General features: G+C 38.6%; 1 protein-coding gene across 1 annotated transcript in view; it reads right to left on the bottom strand.

The window, feature by feature from the left end:
- Positions 1-3463: 3463 nt before the first annotated feature.
- Positions 3464-26773, bottom strand: part of C2H10orf67 (chromosome 2 C10orf67 homolog) — a 184939-nt gene continuing 161629 nt past the window's right edge. The window contains exons 19-21 of the mRNA XM_049096630.1: positions 26365-26445; positions 26011-26068; positions 3464-3917 (exon numbers count right to left, since the gene is read on the bottom strand). Of these exons, the coding sequence (XP_048952587.1) occupies positions 3826-3917; positions 26011-26068; positions 26365-26445 (231 nt within the window). The 3' untranslated portion in view covers positions 3464-3825. The remainder of the gene's footprint in view (positions 3918-26010; positions 26069-26364; positions 26446-26773) is intronic.

Below are 26773 nucleotides of genomic sequence, written 5' to 3'. Positions count from 1 at the left end.
TTGCTGGCATCTGGATTTTCAAAAAGGCATGTGGACTTCCACTGGGGCAACTCAGGAAAAATGTATGCCCTGACATGCTATAAATACAGATGAATTTTTTAAAAGAGCCAATTCGAAGTGAAGGCTGCCTGGCTATAGCCCCTCACCTAACACTGGTGCATAAAATGAAATATTTAGGGTTCAGAAATCAGCATTTCGGCAGTAGCAAATGTGTGGTGTCTCTAAGCCCTTATTTGGAAGTTTTTCCATACTTTTGAAAACATACTTGACGCCTAATTTCTTTGATGGCTGCTCAATAGACACCATGAGACGCTAGCTGAGCTGCCCCCTCCCTAGCTTTCCTCTTGCTTGCAACGCTTTCATCCAGGGCTTGAATTGTGTTGTCAAAGTTTAGTAGACGAAAGAGGAGGGGGCATGAGAATGGGGGAGGAGGGTGTCTTGAAAAGTCTTGGAAATCGGTATATTTTGCAGGTGTAGAATGTGCCTAATAACCATGGCTAGTGCGCGCTCCCCAATGGCGAGGGTATGACAGGGACAGCTGGCTGAGTTTTCAGTGTGAAAACACCCCCTCGGTGGACCAAACACAACGACACTGACCTTTCTGTGGGGGGAACCAAGATGTGCCTTTGACTGAATTAGCCATAAAGACGTCTTGCTATGACTTTTGTTCCCCACGAAAGCAAAGAAATATTGCGTTTAATATGAGTGGTACCGTTCACAGCTTTTCCGTGCCCCTTAAGAAATATTACAGTGCTGATTTACTGGGCCTCTTCTACGGAGTTGGCCCCAAGGCTGGGGGTGGAGGGGTGGGGACGGAGTGGCAGGGACAGAGGAGGCGAGGAGGCGGCGGTGGAGGCAGCGCACCAAGTTAGTTGCCTGTTGCCTACTTCCAAAGTTCTCTCTTTGCAGCGGCAAATTTATCAATCTTTTCATGTGACAATACTTCGAAATATATCATTGTCATCCGGAGTTGTCTGATAGATGATCTACAGGCGCACCAGCCTTTTCCAAGGTCAAGTTGAAGATTCTTGTTTGCTGTTTAACTGGGTTGTTTAAAAACTCAGAACAATGCCTGGCTGTTAAATTTTCACTTGTTCTCATGGGGCATTCGAAAGCAAGTCTTTCCTATTGACCAGTGCGGGGACGTTTCATCCTCCCGAGCTGAGCTTCTGAACTCAGCAACCAGGGCTTGGCAATGAAATCAAGAGGAGAAGAAATGAGATTTAACCTTAGCTCTTGCAGACGCCAGGGAGATTAAGCCATCTTTCACGTCTCCTCCAAGTGTGTACTAATTTTTCTCTGCGTGTCGCGGGCTGGTTATAGCCACACGCATCTCATTCAGCTTTCTTTCTGCCTTTATTCTAGTGGGAAGCTGCAAATACACTCCCCTAAAGTAGAAGCGCAAAAGAAATTGTGGCCACTCTGGTCTTTGTCAGCACAGAACCTGTTGCTTTAAGGGCGCTTTAAAATAAAGTCAGCCTCTAAATCGTCATGTTTTATGGACATATTTATTTATGTTTTTAATGGAAATGCTGGCTTCACAGTTTTCTTCTATATCTGCGATGATTGATTTTTTTTTATTCAGCCAACTTTTATTTACCTTGCAAAAATGTTCTGGACCAATGTGATAAATTACAGATATGCAAATTTCTTTGAATGGTGTTGTAAGTGTGTCTAGCTGGAGCTGAATAACTCCTTGCAAGTCAGTCTGTGCGCACTCAGGACCCCAGGGAGCTGATCAAAGCACCCATTCTCTTTCATCCCCGGTATTCTCCTCCAAACTATTTCGATACAATATGTTTCCATGATGCACTTAATGTGCTAGGGACATAGAACTCATTACAACCTAGCTAGTTCTGCCGACCTCTTTGTTCCGAGGCAGAAAGTCAAAGAAAAAAGGAAAAGCCTTGCCAGTTGCCAGCTTTCTGAAATGCTAAAGCATGCGTCATTTTTCACCAGGTCTCGTCTTGATATCCTCAAAAGACAAACTATGAAACCGGCCTCGGCCCTTTCTGGCATTAATTACACTGCTGTCCAGCCGATCTGTTTTTCCTATTATATGCATTTCTCAGCAGGGATTTTTTTTTTTTTTTGCAAGACTAATGCAGCTGCAAGTTAAACTATGAATGCATTTTTTTATCACTATGGAAAAAATAAGGGGAAAGCCTGCAAAACACACAACTGAACTTTTTAAAGGCTTCTGGCAGATAACAGATTAGGAGCAAATTTGGGAGGTTTTTGCAATTTATGTAAACCTGAAATTGACTAAGAGCCTCAGGCGTTTCCAATGCGCCCTCGGGGTTCTGTGGAGACACTCCCTGTGCCATTTGAAATTCTGCTTTGTACTCAGATAAATCTGGAAGGTGAAACCCTTCAAGGGTTCTGTTAAAATTCCGCAGTGAAGCAGTCTGTCCTGCACCCAACGAGGTGGCTGCTTCCAAGGAATTTCTGTCCAGGATAAGAGTACAGAGAATATAAATTCTATTTCATTTCCCCCCCGTTTCTTGTAGGGTTGATTGGTTGGTGGAAATGGCTGGCAGCCAGTTCTGGGAAAGATTCCAGACCTGACTCCGATTAACCCTCTCTGGTGAAACTCTGCTGGAAACCAACTCACCAGCAATTGCCATTAATCTACTTACTAATTAAGCCAATTCATTTCTAAAGGAGAAAAATTCCTTTCTTTAGCCAAACTGATGGGAGGAAATTTGAAAGAAGCGCCAAACTGTGTAACTGTAATTCAGCCAAGGACTGCGAAAACAAGGTGTTGATATATAGCAGCAGATTTAAAACAAGTTTCTAGGGCAACACTCCTTTGGAGACGGTGGCATATAGTGCATAGTAGATGAAGCTCGAATAATGCTCTCCGGCGCTATGCCACCCCGTGTACTTGTGTTGAAAATAACAAGTCCCTCTCCAATTAAATCTTGTGCCTTTTACGCACAAATAAATTGCCTCTCTAGCTTTCTTTCACACCAGAGTATATCAGCTTTATGTGACAGTTACCACAGATATATTTCTTGACACTTAATAAATAGCTTTAGAAATTTGTAATCCACAGTCTACATTTCTGAAACTGGGCTACGGACAGGGCCTAACTTGTAGTTAGGGGACCAGAAAGGACCAAGCTAACCATTACGCACGTAAGAAAGCAAGCTGGCCTTTCACAAAAGGTACCTGACATTCTGGAAAGAATAGATATGTGAATCTTGACCTTGATACTTACCAGGAAGCAAAACTCCAAGGGGTTTCCCACTTCAGGAAGAAGAGCTTTTAAGCTTTTAAGACAGGGCTAGGAGCCCAGGATCTATATAAGATAAAAGTGGATCTCCCTAGGGGGAATTTGAAATCCCTTGGAACCAGGCGTTAAGGCTCGCCTTCATGGGGATTACTGGCAGGCAAGGAGGCAGCAAATCAGTTTGACTTTGTATTCCAGGGAGAAGAGGGATGAGAGAGGGAGTGAAAGTTTAGTGCCTCAAACCTTTTAATTGAAGTCAGCCCCTCCCCACCCTAAGGCTTTTGGGGCGTGCTGCAGAGCCCAGGAAAGCACCATGGATTTGGCAGCCCCTGGGAGTCCGTGTGTCCGGCTCATCCAGCAAGAGTGAGCACCTGCCTGAAGGGCTTGGAGAGAGAGGTGCTCACCGGTGGGCTCATGTATTCTCACTTCAAGCGTGGGTCTCAAGTGAGTCTACATCATCCAGGGGAACAGAACAGCTATGTTAGAAACGCCTTGGAGGTAGTATCCCTTGTTAGGGAGGCAGGCCTTAGGACAGGATGGGGAGGGCCCGCTCTGTGGTCCCGTTCTGCACCACCCAGTGCCCTGGCCCACTACTCAGGAGCATCGATATCGTCCTCTGGGGTTATCTGGAGTATCGATGACTTCTCCAAAGGCTCCTCTTCCAGTGTTCCTGACAACCTCCCTAAAAATATGGAAAAACTATTAGACATGAACTTTGTTTTACTTGCTATACACAAACCACTTCCCACTCCTCACACCGAGCTCTTTGCCTCATTTTTAGTGGGTCCTCCCAGCTCTGGCCCCAGCTGGGGGCCCCTTCAATGACGGGAAGGAGGGGTGAGGGAATTGGGGGGGGGGCAGGCGAGGTCCGGTGGTCAGATGCTCCTTGGCCTTCAAAATAGCTTGCTTCAACCATGTTTTCCTCTGAGACAGTTTTCCTGGTGCTCTAGACTGTGGAAATGGTCTTAGGAGCCTGTGACCCAGGCCAGTAAATTACCTTCTGCTGAGAGTCCCCTTCCTAGAATTAGGAGCAATTGTAAGAGAATTCAAAAAGGCAGGGATTGTCTTGGTTCGGGGGTCCAAGGATCTAACTAAGATTTAAATTTCCATTTGCATTTTCAGTCTTTCCTTCATATGAGATAGAAAAGTATGCACGAAAGAAAAGAAAACCACACTGGCGGGGTGGGGGGTTGGTGAAGTGGGTTCTGAAGTTGGGGAGTGGGGAGGTTCCCCCCTCCCACATTCGGGCTGGGCTCCCTGCTCCGTAGGGAGGGACATTTACCTGGTGTGTAAATTGTGAGGAGAGCGTTGGGGGTCTGAGACTGGAAAGCCACAACATGGGATGTGATGTTCCAGCTTTGAAGGGGAACAAAGGCCCCGAGCTAATCCCAGTGAAAGCCAGGAGCGTGGACAAGGCAACAAAGAATTGCAGCCTGTGGTCACCGGTAGGTGTCAATGTGGACACTTACAGCCGGGGCAGTGGGAGAGGGGAACACAGAGACAGGCTGTCATTCCAAGGCTTAACATGAACAAAGATAAAAACGTGACAACTTCGCCTTTCAATAGTTGGGAGGTTCAAAGTGGAGTGCTAGGGAGTCTATCTGGGTCAAGTCTTTTCTGAAGCAGGGCCTTTCTTTTTTTCTAGTAGAGTATCGGCCAGGCAAGTTCTGAGGCCCTTTTCCCAAGGTAACTTTTCTTACTAAAAGAAGAATTCTTCTAAACAATGTCCCAATTCCACCCACTTGCCTAAGGCGAAGAGATGGAGCTTTCAAGATTCCTAGACATGTATAAAAGGTGGTGTTTTCTGCACCCCAGAGCTCCAAGTGGCTGCGTTAAGTCTTTGTGAACTTGAACAGCCTACCTTAACCTTTTGGTTAAAGTTCATGTATTCTTTTACACATTTAATGAAAAGAAATAACACTTCCTTTTTATGCAACTGTGCATACATGTCGATGAGTCTAGGGGTGAGATATTTAGAAAGTATTCATCTGACAAAGAAATTTACATTGTGTGCTGTTGACGGAGTCCCGGACACCTGGTAGAGTTAGTATGCCCATGATTTCAGACTCACTATTAGAAATCAGCAGAGAAGGCATTTGCCAACAGATGGATCTCCCCTATAATCTTGGAAGGATAATTGGAATCTGCTGCTAACGCAACTGATTAGCAAAGACTATCTTAGAGAATTAATATAGGGAATTATAACAAATTATGTTTATCCTAAGAACTCAAGAAATGTTGTTTTCTTTGAATTCTGCTACCAAAACCGAAATATAAGTTTAAAAATCATAATGTAATAAAATTCTGATTTTCTTTAGTTGAAATAAGTCTCCTAAATAATAAAAAAAAAAGGATGTAAATATCCTTAAAAGACTAATGACATTTCACAGGTAATGCAATTTAGAAAGAAACACTTCCATGTTTTCTTTTCCAACAATGTGCATTTTTGTAAACTGCTATAAATTGCAATTCAAAAGCACTGATCTCGCCATCCCCAATCATTTTTTATACTGATCAAATGAATGCAGATACTCCCATTTGGGAGGGGCGACATGACATTTCACTTGGCAGTTCTAAACAGGTCACAGACCTTTCACAGACCCTAAGGCAGTGGGAGGGAGCTCTTTACTAAACCGTGTAACCAAATCAAACCAATGGTTACCCCTTTTCAAAACCATTGGAATGGTTTGCACAATGCTATTCACATAGCAGCACAGAAACTGAAAGGATGGTCATCCAATGGAAATTTCTTTCCTTTTGTTTAAACTTGCAGAGCTCAAAAAAAGTAATACTTTGAAGGAAAACGATTACATTTACTATGATAGAAATCATAGGAAATGCACACTGCGTGTTTATTGGCATAACACGGCATAGCTGTAGTCACCCATTGGTATGTATATATATGCACATGTATGTATGTATATGTATGTATATTTATTGGAGATGTTGCTTTGTTTGAAACCTTAGGCACAAAGACACAACATGGCTGCCCTGGAGATGACCTATTGCTTTCAAGTTGCTTGAACACATCAGAATTTCTATTGTTAAGGTTGATTAATTGAAACTGATAAGTTACCATGAATAAAGATTGTTTTTCTGTTTAATGTGGTGGGCCTGATTTGGTAAATGCCTCATTCATGTAGCTTTGCAGTGCAGCATATGGGCAAGAGTCATTCAGTATCACAAACATATACAATTTATTATGCTTGTATGGGCACAACTAAAAGGCCTTTTTATTTTAATGACAAAGTTTCAATGAAAAATTCCATTTAAAGAGTCACTAGTAACATGAAGTGTGATTCTGTAAACTATACTAAGAGTTTCTTTGAGTTTCTATGAGTCGTTTTAAAAATATGATATTTAAGTACAGTAAAAAAAAAGATGCATATGCCCAACTTATACCATAACATTAGTCATTGGGAATACAGCAGAATTTATCTTAAATTTAGCAGGCATATGAAAGGAAAGCACTTTATTATCTGATGCCACCTGTGTGCTATGCTGTCAATAAAGTTACCATAAATGTTTCATTGAGATGCCACCAATGGTAGCTCACACTGCCCAGTTTATAACAAAATGCAAATGGGGTTAGGAAATAACATGCCAACCTCTTGACATCTTTTTTTTTTATCTTAATGAATAAAATCAGAAGACGATATTTACAAATAATTTAGGGATTATCAGATGAAAAGCCAGTGGATTTAGTAAGTTTTCCACAATTTAAGTACTGTTCTTAAAATCTGGTGTTACTTTTTGAAGTGTTAACCAAATCAAGACTATTGGGAGTATTTACTGATAAAGGTAAGGTTTCTAATTTTTTCATAATGATGTTGTACAGAAACTTTTTTTTCTCTTTTTCATTTAGGCTGCTCATGTAATCATCATGAAAGAGTACTAAAAAAATCTGAAAGACATGCAAATGAACTTCAGGAATGACTGTATCAAACCATCAAAGAGATAGTTACCATATTCAGCTTTTAATGTCTTATCAAATAAATTCTCTGGTCATTCATGTCCATGAAACAGTTCAAGTTCACCCAACATTTCTCAATTAGATTAGATGGGTAATCTCAGTTCAGCTCTTCTGGAGAGTAATAAACCACATTGGTCACAGTTGACCACCGCTAGTATGTGTTTCATAAAGGACTGGATGTCCATTGGAAAGCTAATCCGTGCACCGTCACTTGTAAAATTCCCTCCTGCATTTGGAAGTGATAATCTGTATCTAATTTTTAAAGAAAAATTTACTCTCCTTTCACTCTTCTGAGGCCAATTTCTTTTCTGGACCTGAATAGAGATCATTGGTGCAACAGTACCAAATAGCTTTGGTATGTGTATAACAAAAACCCACCTCTTTGTAGAACATAACAAATTATGCAATGTTCACAGATGCACTTCCCATTGTGCCTTTTGTGAGAAAATGAAGACCCAACTCTGTTCCCCACCCCCCTCTTTATGAAAGGCTAGGCTGCCAATGCAATCTGTCCTAATCCTAGAGAAAAATAAATACACGTAATATGGCAGTTTTAGGGAGTTATTTTTAAAGTGATTTTCATTTGGGCTTTTGGTCTATGTTATTTGCACAAGTTTGAATTTGAAGTTGCAAACAGCTATTTATTCCTACAAATGGGCCAAAGCCCTTGGGCCCTAAGGATTAATATGTTAACTGCTTCTGTCATCCATCTCTGGAGTTTGGATCTTTCATAGAAATGCTTGTTTTCACACAAGTTACTGCTTAAATTGATTGGTTACTAAGGAAATTTAGTGAGTTTTCAATGATAATTTTTAAAACATACATACTAAAAAAAGATTTTACATGTTGTTTCTGTAGTTTGGCTTTTGATTCTCCTACTCCCCTAGCCTTTTGGGGCTGTAATTGACAGCCAGGACTGTGTAAATTTAAGGTGGACAGCATGAGGACTTGATTACATCTATTGTAAAATGAGTACCGAAGTAAATTTAATTAACATCCATCCTCTCATAGATTTTTTTTTAAAGTAAAGTTTTTCTCCTTGTGATGAGAACTTTTAAGATCTACTCTCTTAACAACTTTCAAATATAGGGCACAGTGAGGTTAACAACTATTCTTATGTTTTCTACATTACATCTCCAGTGGCTCTTGGTCTCATAATTGGGAGTCTATATCTTTTGACCATCTTTCTCTGAGTCTCACTCCCTCTTTTGGAGAGGAGAGGCTATACACAGATAAACCTGAGTAGCAAGGTAGCAATTTCTGCAGAAGTGCTGACAGGTGTAGAGAGGTGTTCCCACCCTATCTAGCCAGACCACCTTAAATCCTGGTGTTTCTTTTATTGGATATATGACTTTGAATGTGGATCTTAGAATATAAAAGCACACTAAGAAGACCCTCTGCATCCTGAGTGCCTAACCCAGGACTTCGCTTAGGGTAGGTCTTCATAACATCTGTGCAGTGGACGAATGGATGAAGTAAGGAAAGCCATATAGGTAGGCAGTGTTCACGGCCCTCACAGTTCCCTGACATTGACTATGGTCTTGGTCATCAGGCTTGCTTTGACTACTGGGACAGAAGCAACTGTGATGTCAGCAGAGACTTGAACACCCCCGTGCTCTCTTTTGCTGCTCTTGAGAACCCTGAGACCACCATGATCACAAGAGTGGGTTTGCCTGGTCAGTGATGAGAGCTACAAGATCTGGTTACGCTGTCACCCCAGCAGAGAGCCAGTGACGCAATCGATGGCCAACTAACCACAGAAGATGAGTGAGTGCAGCAAAACCAGACAGAAGACCTGCCACCTTGGTGAAGGCTTCTATCAAGGCACTGAAGCATGGAATAGCATGACATATCGGGGGCAGTAAGTCATTTGTTATGACTAGATTAGAGAGCCCAAGTAGGGGAGAGGCAACTATTACAAAAGATGGTAAACTGTATGGTAAACTGTGAACTTGATTTTATCCTGAAAGCCATGGATATCTACTGAAGGAGTAAGCAGGGGAAAACAAAGTGTATTGAAGTGAACCAAAAATAAAGTCTTTAGTGACTCCAACACTTCATACTCAGAGTATGGGCAGAACTGGGTAACCAGGAGAGGTTGAGAAGGATGCTCTGGGAAGTAGGAGAACTAGAACAGGTTGGTGACTCACAAATCAAAAGGAGAGCATCTTAAGAATGAAGGAAGGCTCATTAGTAATGACAGGCTGGGGTGCAGCCAAGTGAGAGACCTGGACACCGCATTTGAATGACTCTGATGACCTGGGTAAGAGCTGCGTCAGGGAGAGCTGAAGTCAGAAGGTAAGTGGAGTAAACAGGAGAAGGAGAGAGAAGGAGAGAGACAGGGAGAGAGCAGGTCCCGATTGCTCTCTGGAGGGCTAACGGTCAAGGTAGGAGGACCAGAAGGCGCTTGCTTGAAGAGAAAGGGAAGGAAAGAATAAGAAAAGGAGGTGAGGACATGTTTACAGGAAGAGGGCACTGGAGCATGGTGGTGCCCTTCAGTCTGAGGACAAATGGGGATTTTGTGAGTTAAGTAACCTAAGTTCATAACTGTAGAAGTCTGAGTGGACTTCAGATTCAGTTTTATTAAACATCCTTTGATCACTTACTGATGGCCAGGAAAGTGACAGGCAAATTTATGCACAATTTATACGCAGGTCTATTCACATTTGAATCCTTAGTGCTAGAATGCAGTTTGAAGCTTGGAAGAAGCACCTTTCTAATCAATCAGGGGGAAATATCTCCTTTATGGTGAAAATTAGTGGCAGAACATGTAATATAAAGTGGAAACATAAGGTCACTGAACTTATGTGGGACAGTGGCTGTCCATCTATTTAATGTGGAAGTTAATAAATTGCTATTCTGTATTAGCTTCCTAGGGCTGCTCTCCCAAAATAACATAAAGTAGATGGCTTAAAAAGACAAATGTTAATTCTCCTCACAGTTCTGGAGGCTGAAAGTCCAAAATCATGGTGTTGACAATACCATGCTCCCTCTCTGACTCTGAAGAGCATCTTTCCCTTCTCCCTAACTTTTGGTGGTGCCCATTGATCCTTCATGTTCCTTGGGTTGAAGCTACATCATTCCATTCTTTGTCTGTCATCACATAGCATTCTCTCTGTGTGTCTGTGTCCAAACTTCCTTCTTCTTAGGACACTAGTCAAAATGGATTAATGACCTAACGGCCCCATCTTGATGGTATCTGCAAAACCCCTATTCTCCAAATAAGGTATATTCACAGGAACTGTGGGTGAAGGTTTCAACATCTTTTTGGGACAGGGGATACAGTTCAACCCAAAATGCAATCTACTCTGGAGAAGGTAACTCATTACCTATTTCACAGGTGGAACATCTTTACTAAGATGCAACAGAGATTTAAAAAATGTTTTATTAGAAAACATAAAGAAATAAAAGGCAGCTAAACAGGTAAGGAAGAACAAAAACTCTCACTAATTATAGATGCTGTGATGCTATATATAGAAAACTCTAAAAACTCTGCCAAAAAACTATTAGGACTGTTAAATGAATTCAGTAAGGTCAGAGGATACAAAAATCAATGTACAGAAATCCATTGCATTCCTATAACTAATAATGAAGCAGTAGAAAGTTAAATTAAGAAAACTATCCCATTTACAATTACCCTCAAAATAATAAAATATCTAGGAATAAACTTAACCAAAGAGATAAAACACCTGTACTCTGAAAACTGTAAAACACTGACAAAAGACATTCAAGAGGACACAAAGAAATGGAAAGACATTAAATGCTCATGAGTTGGAAGAAAAAATATTGTTAAAATATCTATGCTACCCAAAGCAATCTACAGATTTAAAGCAACCACTACCAAAATCTTGAAATAGCCTTTCTCACAGAACTAGAACAATTCTAAAATTTACATGGAACCACACATGGTCAAAGCAATCTTGAAAAAGAAAATTGGTCAAAGCAATCTTGAAAAAGAAAAATAAAACTGGAGGATCACAATTTCAGATTTCAAGTTATAGTACAAAGTGGTAGTATAAGACAATATGGTACAGGCATAAAAATAAATCAATGGAATAGAACAGAAAACCCAGAAATAAATCCACAACTATATGATCAATTTATCTTTGACAAAGAAGGAAAGAATATTCAATGGGAAAAGGACAGTCTCTTTCACAAATGGTGTTGGGAAAACTGGACAACAACATGAAAAGAAATGAAACTGGACCACTTTCTTACACCATACACAAAAATAAACTTAAAATGGATTAAAGACCTAAATGTGAGACCTGAAACCATACAAATTCTAGAATAGAGCACAGGCTGTAATTTTTCTGACATTAGCCATACCAACATTTTTCTAGCTATGTCCCCTGAGGCAGAGAAAATACAAGCAAAAACAAACTACTAGGACTAAATCAAATTAAAAGTCTCTGTCCAGCAAAGGAAATAATCAGCAAAACTAAAAGGCAATCTATAGAAGGGGAGAAGATATCTGCAAATGACATATCTGATAAAGGGTTAGTATCCAAAATGCATACAGACCTGATACAACTTGACATCCAAAAAACATCCCAATTAAAAAATGGGTAGAAGACATGAAAGAAATTTCTTCAAAGACCTACAGATGGCCAACAGACACATGAGAAGATGTTCAACATCACCAATCATCAGGGAAATGCAAATCAAAACTACAATGAGATATCATCTCACACCTGTCAGAATGGCTAAAACAACACAAGAAACAACAGGTGGTGGCAAGGATGTGAAGAAAGGGGAACCCTTACGCACTGTTGGGAATGTAAACTGGTACAGTCATTGTGTAAAACAGTATGAAGTTTCCTCAATAAGTTAAAAATAAAACTACCTTATGATCTAGTAATTGCACTACTGAGTCTTTACCCCCAAAATACAAAAACTCTAATTCAAAGGAATTCAAAGGTACCTGCACCCCTATGTTTATTGTAGCATTATTTATAATAGCCCAACAGTAGAAGCAGCCCAAGTGTCCACTGACTGGTGAGTGGGTAAAGATGTGATATATATACATAATATATATACACATTATATATATATATCTACATATATATGTATATATACCTATATATATATATATATATATATATATATATATATATACCTACCTATATATATATATATAGGTAGGTATATATGTAGGTATATATATATATATATATATACACATAAACACACAATGGAATATTACTTAGCCATAAAGAGAATGAAATCTTGCCATTTACAACAAAATGGATGGAGCTAGAGAGTAAAATGCTAAGTGAAATAAGTCAGTCAGAGAAAGACAAATACCATATGATGTCACTCATATGTAGATTTTTTTAAAAACTTTTTTTAAATGTAAGCTCTCCACCCAATGTGGGGCCAAACTCCTGACCCTAAGATCAAGAGTCACATGTTCAGGATCTACATACTGAACCAGCCAGGTATCCCTCATATGTGGAATTTAAGAAACAAAACAAAGGAACAAAGGGGAAAAAAAAAGACAAACCAAGAAATAGACTCAACTATAGAGAACAAATAGATGGTTACCAGAGGGGAGGTTGGTGGGGGAATGGGTGAAATAGGGGATGGGATCTAAAGCGTACACTTATTATGATGAAAATAAAATAAAATAAATAAAATGTTAAAAATGATAGATATTTAATTCACACTTTCGATGCATAAGACAGTGATGACTGTGGCCATTATTTACAAGGCAAATTGTTCTCAGAATGGATTATATATATAGGCTGAAATAAAATGAAAGAAACATGAAGAATAGTGGTTTGAACATTTAGGACTTTTTTGGCGAGGGGAGAAGGGAGTAAAATGGCATAGTGAGTCCATAATTTACAACACCACATGGACATGGTAGATAAAATTTTAAAGGAAAAACTGAAAAGACTTACTGGGCAAATAAAATAAACATTTCTCTGGTAAAGAATGTAAAGCAATGAATCAGGTTGTCATGGATGGGATTGTCTCTCTGAAAGATGTTAGAGTCCTAACTCCTGGGACCTGTGAATGTGACCTTATGGTCACACATAAGGAAAATAGGGTCTGTGGAGATGATAAGTTAAGGTGAAATCATCAGGGTGGACCCTAATGCACTCTGTCAGTGTCCTTATAAAGAGAAATTTGGACACAGATGAAAACACCCACAGAGGGGAGACAATGCGAAGACACAGCAAAAATGCCATTTATAAGCCAAGGAACGCTCCAGGCTACCAGAAGCTCAGAAAGTAGCATGGAACAGGTTCCCTCTCACAGCTGTCAGAAGAAGCCACCCCTGCCAACAGCTCACTTTTAAACTTCTGGCCTCCGAACTGTGAGACAATACATTGCTGTGGTTGAAATCATCCAGTTTGCGGTACTTTGTTACCACAAACCTAGGAAATTAACACATCAGTGGAAGGCACAGGCCCATTGGATCTAGCAGCAGGAATTCACACTGACAATCAGGAATAAAGCTCTTTTTTTGGTAACAGAAGTCAAATGTGTTCCATGTTGGCTTAAAGAAGAAACTTACTTCTTAAGGCAGTAGCTTGAATTAAAGGAAACTGAAAGAAAAAAAAAAAAAGGAAAAATAGTTTCTAATCTAGGGCTATGACATTACAGAAAGCTATGGGACTAAGGAGTCTCAAAGGCAAAAACTTACCTCACACAGAGGAACAGAGCCAAGCCATCTGAAGGCTTGGAGGCTTCAAGACCCAAATGGAACAAGCAACCCTGAAAATTAGAAGGACTAGCTGTGGATTGGGAGTGGGACTGGCCCAGGTGTAAGCATTCACAGAATTCTACTGGGTGTGTGTGTGGGGGGGGCGGGGAGTGGGGGGTGGGGAATGGAGAGAAAGAAAGAAAAAAAAGAAGAGAGACAAAGAGAGAAAGAAATTGAGCCTGAAAACCAAAGTTCCAAAATACACAAAGTGCTTGTAAAGACAACAGCAAGATAAGCTATGAGACTATGAATTCACTCCAGATAAATTTTAGTGTGCAAAATAGTCTTACAAAAACTTTGAAATATGTGTGTATACCAAAGAAATAATTAATAATATCCATTAAAAATGTATGATACAAAACAGGCCAGAATAAAATAAGAACTAGTGGCTATGAAAAAGAACCAATTTAAAAAGTCACTAAAATTAGTAAAACGTAGGACAAATTGGGCACAGCTGAAGAGAAAATTAGCAAATTATTAGACTATTGAGGAATCCACTCATATGTACAATCGAGAAAGAAACATAAAAATTAAGGTATTTAGATTAGATCCATAGAGAAGAGATAGGTACTTTCAAAGAAAATAATGTAGAGAAGGTTGCATAAGCAATCTTTGAAAAGATGGTAGTTGAGAAATTTCTAGACATACAGTAAGATACTAATCATCAGATACAAATTGTACTCTGAATACTGGTAAATATAAATGCACCATTAAGTATACTGTAGTAAAATGACAGATCATGAAGAGTAAAGACTAAACTTTAAAAGCTACCAAAAAAGGGCACCCATGTGGCTCAGTCAGTTAAGCGTCTGATCCTTGGTTTCAGCTCAAGTCACGATCTCAGGGTTGTGAGATTGAGCCCTGTGTGTCAAGCTCCTCACTCGGCACAGAGTCTACTTCAGTGTCTCTCCCTTATTCTCTGCCCCTCCCCCCAATCTCTTTCTCTCTCAAATAAATAAATAAATCTTTAAAAATAAATAAATAAATGCTACCAAGAAGAAAATATAAAATGATCACAAATGATTGACGAATTGACAACAGACTCCACATAACCCTGAGCAGAGACCCAAAGGCAATGGTATAAATAGCAAAGAGTGAAGGAAAAAACAACTGAAAATTTCATATCTCATTCAACTACCATCAAGAGTGAGGTGAAAATTAAGAAAAACGGAATTTACCCTCAATAGGCCTTCACTAAACAAATTATTGCAGTGTTAATAATTTTTAACAAACATATACAAAACATACACATATACATAAATGTATACATTAAAACAAAATAAATAGAGCTTATAATTTTTTGACACCAACCATAGCAACATTTTTCTAGATATGTCTCCCTAAGGCAAGGGAAATGAGCAAAAATAAACTACAGGGACTATACCAAAATAAAAAGCTTTTGCATAGTGAAGGAAACCATCAATGAATACAAAGGCAACCTACTGAATGGGAGAAGGTATTTCCCTTCTCCCATTCAAATGATAAATCCAATAAGGGGTTAATATCCAAAATACATAAAGAACTTACACAATTCAACACTAAAAAAACCCCAAATAATCTGATTAAAAATGGGCAGAGAAACTGAGTACACATTTTTCCAAAGAAGACATACAGATGGCCAACTGACACGTGAAAATATGTTCAACTACACTAATCTTCAATCAAAACTACAATGAGATACCATCTCACATATGTCAGAATGGCTAAAATCAAAATGACTAGAAATAACAAATATTGGTGAGGATGTAGAGAAAAAGGAACCTGGTACACAGTTCATAGAAATCGTTGGTGAAGCCACTACGGAAAACAGTATGGAGGCTCCTCAAAATATTAAGAATACAGCTACCATATGATCCAGTAATTCCACTACTGGGTATTTACCAAAGAAAATGAAAACACTACTGGGTATTTTCCAAAGAAAATAAAAGTACTAATTCAAAAAGATATATGCACCCCTATGTTTATCACAGCATTATTTAGATACCCAAGATATGGAAGCAACCCAAGCATCCGTTGATGGATGGATAAAGAAGATGTGGTGTATAAACACAATGGAATATTACTCAGTCACAAAAAAGAATGAGATCTTGCCTTTTGTGACAACAAAATGCCTAGAAGGCATTATGGTAAGTGAAATAAGGCAGATAAAGACAAAATTATTTCACTTACATGTGGAATCTAAAAACCAAAATAAAGGAATAAACAAACAAAAAGCAGAGAGACCTATAAATACAAAGAACAAACTGATGGTTGCTAGAGGTGAGGAAGGTGAGGAAATTAGTAAAATGGGTGAAGGGGAGTGGCAAGTCCTGGCTTCCAGTTATGGAAAGAATAAGTCACAGAGATAAAAGTACAGCATAGAGAATATAATTAATGGTATTGCAGTGGTGACACTTCAGGATTTCCTATTAAGAGAGAAACAAGAGTACCACTGACTGCTCTGTTCAGCATCATAGTGACAATCCTAGCCAGTGCAATAAGAAAAGTAAAAACAGGGACACCTGGGGTGGCTCAGCAGTTAAGTGTCTGCTTTCCGCTCAGGGCATTATCCTGGAGTCCTGGGATGGAGTCCCATGTCAGGTTCCCTGCATGGAGCCTGCTCCTCCCTCTGCCTGTGTCTCTGCCTCTCTCTCTCATAAATAAATAAAATCTTTTGGGAAAAAGAAAAGAAAAAATAAGTGGTATATAAAGATTGGAAGACATACTTTAAATATTATAGATGATATGATTGTCTAAATAAGTGATGAGACTTTCAGACTAGCTATTAGAATCAGTAGAGTTCAGCAAGTTTGCTGGAAGCAGGATGAAAATACAGAATCCAAGACTCAACAGTGATAAACATTTAGAATACATCAAAGAAATCAAACTATCAAGAGTTTTTTCATGGATCTTGAAATGGTAAACCCAAAATTCATAGGAAAAAGTAAAAAAACAAGAAAGGCTGGGACAATTTTGAAGAACAAGATAGAGGGAATTGTTGAACCACATATCAAGTTTTATATTAAAGCCAAGGTTATTAAAACTCTGGTATTGTGGCACCTGGGTGGCTCAGTTGGTTAAGCGTCTACCTTAGGCTCAGGTCATGATCTCAGAGTCCTGGGATTGAGTCTCACGTGTGGCTCCCTGCTTAGCTGGGAGTCTGCTTCTCTTTCTCTCTCTACTTCTCACCTCTGCTCATGCACTGTCTCTCAAATAAATAAATAAAATCTTTTCAAAAAACCCTTTGGTATTAGAACAAAAAGGACAAATAATTCAACTGCACAGAATGGAGAGCCTAGAAAGTTCCCCTACTTGCAGGGAAACTTGTCAGAGGCAGCATTACAAATCATGGGGTTGGGGAGCCAGATAATGCTGATAGGGTAATCTGCTATTCTGTTGGAATAAAGAAATTGGGGTCCAAAATAATTTCATCTACAAAAATAAATTCTGCTGCTTTAAAGCATCTAAGAGTGAAAAACAAATTGGTAATATTTTTAGAAGACTATGTAGGGCTAACTTTATACATTTAGACTAAGAAAGTTAATCTAAAATAGATAATAAAGAACAATTCATAAATTAAAAGATTGAAAAATAAAATCACATAAAATTAAAAAATATTTTGGTTGGACAAAAAACATCAAAAGTAAAGTTGAAAGACACGCTATAGACAGTGACAAGATATTTGTGAAACATGTGACTGACAAAGGGCTAATAGCCAGAATTTATAAAGACTCCGGGACACCTGCACCCCGATGTTTCTAGCAGCAATGTCCACAATAGCCAAACTGTGGAAGGAGCCTCGGTGTCCATCGAAAGATGAATGGATAAAGAAGATGTGGTTTATGTATACAATGGAATATTCCTCAGCCATTAGAAATGACCAATACCCACCATTTGCTCCAACGTGGATGGAACTGGAGGGTATGATGCTGAGTGAAGTAAGTCAATGGGAGAAGGACAAACATGATATGATCTCATTCATTTGGGGAATATAAATAATAGTGAAAGGGAATGGAAGGGAAGGGAGAAGAAATGGGTAGGAAATATCAGAAAGGGAGACAGAACATGAAGACTCCTAACTCTGGGAAACGAACTAGGGGTAGTGGAAGGGGAGCAGGGCGGGGGGTGGGGGTGACTGGGTGGTGGGCACTGAGGGGTCACTTGATGGGATGAGCACTGGGTGTTGTTCTGTATGTTGGCAAATTGAACACCAATAAAAAATAAATTTATTATTTAAGAAAAAAAAAAGACTCCCACTAATGGGGCAGCCCAGGTGGCTCAGCGGTTTAGGGCGTGGTCCTGGAGACCTGGAATCGAGCCCCGCATCAGGCTCCCTGCATGGAGCCTGCTTCTCCCTCTGCCGGTGTCTCTGCCTCTCTCTCTCTCTCTGTGTCTCTCATGAATAAAAAAAAAAAAAAAAAAAAAAGACTCCCACTAATGAATTTTAAAAAGGAAAAACAACCAAATAATATAAAAATAGTCAACTACTAAAAGCAAGAAATTCACAGAAGAGGAAGCCAAAATGGTAAATAAACTAACAAAAATATTCTCTCTGGTTACCAGGGAATTTCAAATTAAAAAATGGGAGATAATTTCACATCCATTAGAGCAGAAAAATTAAAGAGTTGACAATCTCAAGGGTAAGAATACAGAACAATGCAAACCCAGAAACCTCTCACATAAGTATAAACTAGCATAACCATTGAGTAGCACAATTTGACAGTATCACATAAAGTTAAAGATGTATATACTCTTCAGCTAAGCAATCCCGTTTCTAGGAATTTACTGTCTCAGCCTTATGACTATGAAAATGTACAGGGATGTTTATAGCAGTGGTGTTTACAATGACAACAAATTGAAAATCTTCTAAATTCCCATTAGCAGGAAAATGAATGTATTGTAGACTATCATACAATGGAATATACTATACAACAGGTAAAATAAATGAACCAAGTTATAGCACAATACTGTAATTAGATTTTAAAAATATAACATTCATAGGGAAAAAAGAATCTATACATTCCACTATCATTTATATAATCATTGAAAACATGTCAAATGATGATATATATAGTCATATATATGCAGAAATATTATAAAATATACAAGGTGATTATATATGTCAAACGACTATATGGTCTATATATATGGTCATATATATATGCAGAAATATTCTAGAATATGCAAAATAACTATATATAGCATATATATGCAGAAATATTATAAAATATGCAAAAACAGATATGCAGAGATATTATAAAATACACAGAATCAGGGCAGTGGTTTCCTCTGGGGAGGGAAGAGAAGAAATACTGTCAGGGAGCTTCAACTCAACCTTCACTGTTTTATTTCTTCTATGAATCAAACATGGCAAAATCTAACAGAGCCAAGTGTAATGTAATCCTGTTTTCTCAGTATTTGAATTATAACACAATAAAAATCAAAATAGTTTCTGCATTAAATATGTGTATGGAGAAATTGGATCTTTCCTCAATTCATTCCTACTGAGAGGAAAACACAAATCATAAGATTATTTTATAATTTTTTTGTAACCTCTATCTTACACTGTGTAGAATTTAATTGCGGACAACTCACTTTTTTCCACGGCCTACTTTTTTCTATGTGCTTGTTTCTTTTAAGATGGGAAACCGACATTAAAGAAGTTGTGCTTGCCAGGAACATACTCAGCTGAAGACTGGAGTCCACTGATACTCTGATACACTAATGCAAATACCTGCTTTTAATTTATTCCCTCAGTTTCCAAACTTGGGTTCCTCCGGTTGAACATAATATTCACGTGGTATCTTTCGCATTCAAAGATGTCGTGTCTATCTCCTTAAGGGCGCACATGATATGCCCACAGATTTGCATGAATCTACACACTGTATGTTACAACACTTCGAAAACATGTCAAATTAAATTAAATTAAACATGTTCTGCAATAGAACCATTCCTAAGTTTAAAAAGTAATACCCACCATCTCTGTCCTAATTAAACCCTTTCTCAGTATTTTGTTATCCCCATAAAGGCTTACATGGTTTAGAAGGCCTCTTAACTAACAGGGCAGCAACTAGGCAGGGAAGGTTTGGGATCTGGAGAGGCTGGCTGGACTCGCCTCGTGGTCTGACAAATGAACAATGAAGCACCCCCGAATGCATTCTTGGGGCCACCAGGCTGGCTCAGTGGTTGAGTGTCTGCCTTTGGCGCAGGTGGTGATCCCAGGGTCCTAGGATCAAATCCTGCATCGGCTCCCCGTGGGGAGCCTGCTTCTTCCTCTGCCTATGTCTCTGCCTCTCTGTGTCTCTCATGAATAAATAAAATCTTTTTTTTAAAAAAAGAATGCATTCTTGTCTCGTGTTTTATGCCTTGAAGAGCTCTAAGAATCAGTTTGGGGCATAATTAGCAATGTGTTTAGTGGCATTTATTAAATGAAACATTACCCGCATATACTTAAAAGCATCACTAGACTTAAATTACCCTAAGACAGTCCTGATATCAAATTAATAAAGTACTTCTTAAAATACACATATGTCTTAACCCTCTTTTCTACTCAATTTTTATGATCTCACAAATTCACAGTCATTTGCCTGCTTACTTATGTCAAAGATTGACACTGTGTTTTCAAAGGAGAGATTACCTTTCATTTTCTTTTTTTCATTTTTTAATCTCTCTGACCCATGGACAGAGTCCTAGTTAGATAGAGAACTTCTGATTTTTGTGGTTAATTCTCTAACCCAACTGGTCATTTTGACTCTTTTCTTAAAGATTTTATTTCTTCATGAGAGACACACAGAGGCTGAGACATAGGCAGAGAGAAAAGCAGGTTCCCTGTAGGGAGCCCGGTGCAGGATTCGATGCCAGGACCAGGATCGCGCCCTGAGCTGAAGGCAGATGCTCATCTGCTGAGCCACCCAGGTGTCCTGACTCTTTTCTATGTCACTGAGAATTCATTGTATTTGGAAAGTTGTTTTAAGAGATGTACCACTGACCTTCCAGGCCTTCATTACCATGTAATACCCTAAATTCCATGACTCAAGGAGAAAATAATCTCTAGAATATAGGTAGGAAGAATCAGAAAAATTCACGAGGATAGGTAGTTGAGAATCAGCCCAAATCTCAAAGGCAAGGATGTCATCTATAAATTAAAAATACACTGTTTGAATAATAGGTAATTGGTAATAGGTATTTGGTAATTTCCCTGACAATAGGGAAATAGTAGAGAAGTTGGTGGCCGTGATATCTTAACACTTACAGACCCCTTAATATATTATGTTTAGTAAATTAGCTTAGTCCTGGTACTTAACTCATATTTATGGATTAATGCTTTCTTCTAACATTTTTAATAGGCATCAATTACATGCTAAATAATGTTATATATTGCTTATACTCATACGTAGAAAACGTGGCAATATTATAAAATGTGCATTTGAATATAAATTTGAAAACTGTACTAAATTATATTAATTATAGTTAAAATCTAGAAATAATTTGTAAAATAATGCCTACACTATTCCTGAAATTTCTTTTACTTTTTATCTTTTAAGTTGCAATTTCTAAGTGATTTTAAAAATTATTTTTGCATTAAAAACAGGGACAACTGAACTCCACTGTCAGTATTTATTTTTACAAGTTGGTGGGAAACACACTTAAAAAAAAAAAAACACTTTTCAAGTCCGGAGCTTCAAAGGGTGAAAAAAAAGCTTTTTTACTTATTTCAAATATATTACGATTGTTACACTAGTCTTTAAAAGCCTTTAAAATCACCTCTTCAATGTTTCTTCCCCAAAAATCTCAGAGAATGAACAAAACAATGTAATCTACGTTTAAATTTGGGTTTCTTCTGTGCTTCAGATATTTATGTTTGAGCTTTCTCTTACTGACAAAGCCACTTAAAGGGTCAGTGTTACTTTGAGGTTTTATCTATGAGATTCGTGTCTTTGGGGCTCATTAAGAACATTTCCAAAGATTACAATGTCAATAGCACCTAATTACTGGACTGTGAGAAAGGTCTTCTTGAGTACATAAAATCTGTGGCAGTGCACAGTACACAATGGGTAGCTCAGATCCCAAATTTTATCACAGTTAAGTAGCAAACAAATTAATAATGTTACCTGGGTTCTCTTGGGATCATTACTACTGCGTAAAAACTGCTTTGAAATTTTGCAGATCGTATCATACCTCATTTTTTATTCCCTTATATTAACAAGGATATATTTATCTCTCTCTCTTTTTAAGCTATTTATCTCTTTTTCTACATTTCATTAGTGAATCTGTCGTTCCCTCTAGAATTTTTGGATTAAAACTTGCAAAATAACAAAAAGTCATTTTCAATCTGCTTAGAAAAGATGGATCACCTGATATAACATTGTTTTAAACTATACTTTATGTTTTATTTCACTGTTTTCAAAATACCTACTGTATAGGGATCCCTGGGTGGCGCAGCGGTTTAGTGCCTGCCTTTGGCCCAGGGCACGATCCTGGAGACCCAGGATCGAATCCTACATTGGGGTCCCGGTGCATGGAGCCTGCTTCTCCCTCTGCCTATGTCTCTGCCTCTCTCTCTCTCTCTCTGTGACTATCATAAATAAAAAAAATACCTACTGTATATTTTGATACTAATGATCAATTTAATTCTTATGCTTATGTTGGTAGAAAAATAATTATTGAAGAACCAGAGGAGAGACTGGTTCTTTTAAATCATTAGGCCAGTCTACTGCTGAGGACATTAGGACCCTGGTGTGGTGGGCTAAGTGATAGGTTTGCAGACTTCATTTGGGGGACTTGGGGAAAGCATGATCAATAGCTCAGAGAAATAGGGGTTAGCTAGGCACATAACATAATCCTCATCACAAAGCTATGAGGTGGGGTCACCATTCCCATTTTCCACAGCAGAGGGACCTGAGATGATGTCAGTAAGTAAGTGGTTGGAGCTAGGATGAGAAGTGAAGTCTGTCAGCCTCCATGGCCTCTCTGCTATATCTCATATATTCCCATTGCATGTGGTGGAGAATGGGGCGATTGGTCATGCATTGACTTGAGACAAGTCAATATAATTAAATGGTGACAAGCCAGGGCCCTGAAGCCACTCTGTCTGGGCTTGAATCCAGCGGCATCACCTATTTGTGGTATAACTCTGGTAGCCTAGTCAACTCTGTCTAGTAAACTCTCTATCTCTGTAGGTTGACTGGGGGAAGGCAAGAGTGCCAACCTCCTAGGGTTTTGTGAGGATTAAAGCTAAAACATGAAAGACATTTACAATAGTACCTAAGTCCACTAAATGTTAACTATACCTAAATTTTAGAAGAACCTTGTAGTGTGAAAGTATAACTGAGGAAACTCTTAGGTTCTTTGGTGTAACACTGAGGATCCTGTTGACAGGGAGGCTAAATATTCAGTAAGTATTTAAAATATTAATATTCTATTTACATAGTCTAAAAAAGGGAACTCAATACAAGGGTGACTTTAAAGAGTTTGATTCAGGGTCCATCACCAGATAGGTTACAGTAATACCTCATGCTATAGAAAATAATTATTTGTCTATAAACCAGGTACATACTAACCATGTGGCTAAACACCTCTTTGATAATGTACTTGTGAATTAGTGCTTTAAAATAGTAATAATGAATCAAACTATTTCCTAGGGTCCCGAAGGGGGTACTCAAGCAACTGAAGGATCTGAAAAACTTGGAATGACCTGTTTTATGAAGACACTTTGGCCCTTTGGATGTCTAGTGTGAATATCATCCAGTAGCCATAATCTGTGTGCTAATGAAAGTCAGTTACTCCTCGACTTAGCAAATTGTAATTCAGCTTTCTTCCTGGCATTCATGTATTCATTTCTATTCATTACAAATAGAAAATTTATTTCTAGTAAATTTTGGATTAACTGGAACTTAACCAGAAAATTCTGTTCACTGGATTATTTCCCCACATTATCTTTAAGGAGAACAACATGACATATCAAAGTTGTATCAGAGATTTAGTAAAGAAATTTCAGAGTTTTGTCCCAAGGCATGTGGTGTGACCATTGTCATATACATCTCCTCTGCAATGCAGATTAATATTCAGAATAATAGATCTTTGTGGAGTACTGCAGGATTATGGATCATAAAAAAGCATTTACATTTGACTTTACCTAGTACGGCAAAGGAGCAGACTAATGAATCATAGGAGGATTTTCAGTAGATAAGGTAGAAATAACTCTATCTTTTGCATTTTCAGGGTGGAGGCAAAGAAATGACGTTTGTTTCAGCTGGGGCTGCCTTTTACTCCAGGTGGCCACCAAGGTTCATGTGTACCATTTCAAATGGACATTTGAAAAACAGTTTGGTTGCCTGTGGGCAATCAATTTTGGATGCAAAATCCTCAATTGAATCTTTTGGGGTATGGGATGCTGCTGTTAATGAAACTCTGTAATTAAAATGTCAGGCCAGCCACAGGTTCCAAATTCAACAATCTAGATTTTTATGAGAAATCATGAGAGTCTCTCTTCTCTTAATTCATTACGATGTTTTAGAAGTAACTTACCTGTGTAAGTAGAATTTCCAATAACTCAAAAGATCTAGTCTTCTTTCTCTAACCTTATTTAATTGTTGATACCATTAAAAGGTAGCCACTCTGCAATCTGGCACTGTGTTATAGAGTCTGGGCATTACTATTTTCTAAATGGCAGCCCTATGATTGTTGGAAGATTTCTCTGTACCTGGGGCAGGCACCTTCAGAATAGATATTACCTATAATGTGAGCACTACAGAAAAAGCCTCTCTGTTGCATGGAAGCCCAGAAGAAAGGTTCCTCTCTGCTGAAGTAGAATAGTTTTCAAAAAGTAGAGTTTACAGGTGTCTGGCTGGCTCAGTTGGTTAAGTGTCTGCCTTTGGCTCAGGTCATGATCTTGGGGTCCTGGGATTGAGCCCTACATCAGGCTTCCTGCTCAGGGGGGAGTCTGCTTCTCCTTCTGCCTTTGCCCCTCCCCTCACTCATGCTCGCTCTCTCTCTTTCTTCTCTGTCTCAAATAGATAAATACAAACTTTTTCTAAAAAGTAGAATTTAAAATTAGGGCCCAGGATTTAAACTCTTTTTTTTTTTAAAAGATTTATTTATTTATTCATTAGAGACACAGAAAGGGAGGCAGACACATGGGCAGAGGGAGAAGCAGGCTTCCTGCGGAGAGCCAGATGTGGGACTCGATTCCTGGACCCACGATCACACCTTAAGCCGAAGGCAGGCGCTCAACTGCTGAGCCACCTAAGCATCCCAAGGATTTAAACTCTTATCACATACTTCTCACTTGCGTAAATATTTATTGTAAAATTCTACCTTTAAAAATTCCCAGATATGAAAAACAGAAATTACTGACTCTGGCTATCATCATTAATAAGAATTCAAACTAATAATATCAGGGCAGTCCTTGTGGCTTAGCGATTTAGCGCCGCCTTCAGCCCAGGGCGTGATCCTGGAGACCCGGGATCGAGTCCCACGTTGGGCTTCCTGGATGGGGCCTGCTTCTCCCTCTGCCTGTGTCTCTGCCTCTGTGTGTGTGTGTCTCCCATGAATAAGTAAATAAATAATCTTAAAAAAAAACCACACTAATAATATCATATATTTTGTTCATCTAACTTGTTTAATGGAGAAAAGGAAGCATGGTGGCTATCTCCTGAAGATTTATAGAAGCTTATGGACAAAACATACTTTCATTTCCAAAAGAATCCAGTTTAAAGCCCTGTAAGGACCGATGGCAGATAAAATATGTGAGCAATAGTCAAATTTTTCTTCTAGTTATTAAAATGGACAAATGGGAATTCAACAGGAGTTTCAGGATTGTTGGCAGTTTGACTAATAAAATAGAAAAGGATCCCAATTGAGATAGTTTCTAGTTTTGAAATATGATTAAATTCATTTTCAATTAGCAGGCGCCAATATTCAGAAATGCATATTAGCATTCTTTTATTCAGCACACCTACATATTAGTTTTATAAACTGTCTGAAAAAAAGCCATGCATTCACCTAGAATTCCAAATGCCTCAGGATAACAAATATGAGGAGAGGTCAATCTAGACCAAGTACCCCTTCTGTGTGTAAGCCTTTTTCCCCAACAATAAAGATTCTTACCTTTTGATAAAGAGGGGGAAAATGTCTGATCACTGACTGCATCCAGGTCCTTATCTATCTGCAGGTAAACCAAAAAGTTTCATTACTGAGGTTGAATAATAGCAACTAATTAAATGTTTAAGAAAGAAAAAATAGGGATCCCTGGGTGGCGCAGCGGTTTAGCGCCTGCCTTTGGCCCAGGGCGTGATCCTGGAGATCCGGAATCGAATCCCACATGGGGCTCCCGGTGCATGGAGCCTACTTCTCTCTCTGCCTGTGTCTCTGCCTCTCTCTCTCTCACTGTGTGCCTATCATAAGTAAATAAAAATTTTTAAAATAAAAAAAAAAGAAAGAAAGAAAAAATAATCTACCTACCAAAGGTGTATGATCACTTCCAGAAGATGTAGAACCTGTCATCGAGTTCAATTTAGACTGCACGAATAAAGGCTTCAATTTCTGAAAGGCATAGAAGGTATGGATTTTGTTATCAAGAGGAAGTATTATCAAATCAAATGGATGTAGGATGTTCTTCAGTCCTTAATTAACCAAGACATGAAAACTAAGCTCTTAATTTATTTGCTTAAATAGGGCTGGGGAAATCATTTCCTTGAAATCCATGGAATAGATGGACCTCTTCCTCATTTGGGCTACTTTGATAGAAAATTCAGAAAATGTTTTCTTCAATGGCTGTTCTGACTCTACTTCCTTTTTTTTCTTTTCTTTTTTTAAAATTTGAGTACAATTGACATACAGTCTTACATTAATTTCAGATGTATAACTTAGA

The sequence above is a fragment of the Canis lupus genome, chromosome 2, assembly GCF_003254725.2.
Source record: "Canis lupus dingo isolate Sandy chromosome 2, ASM325472v2, whole genome shotgun sequence".
Lineage (NCBI taxonomy): Eukaryota > Metazoa > Chordata > Mammalia > Carnivora > Canidae > Canis > Canis lupus.
This window is presented reverse-complemented; position numbering and strand designations above follow the sequence as displayed.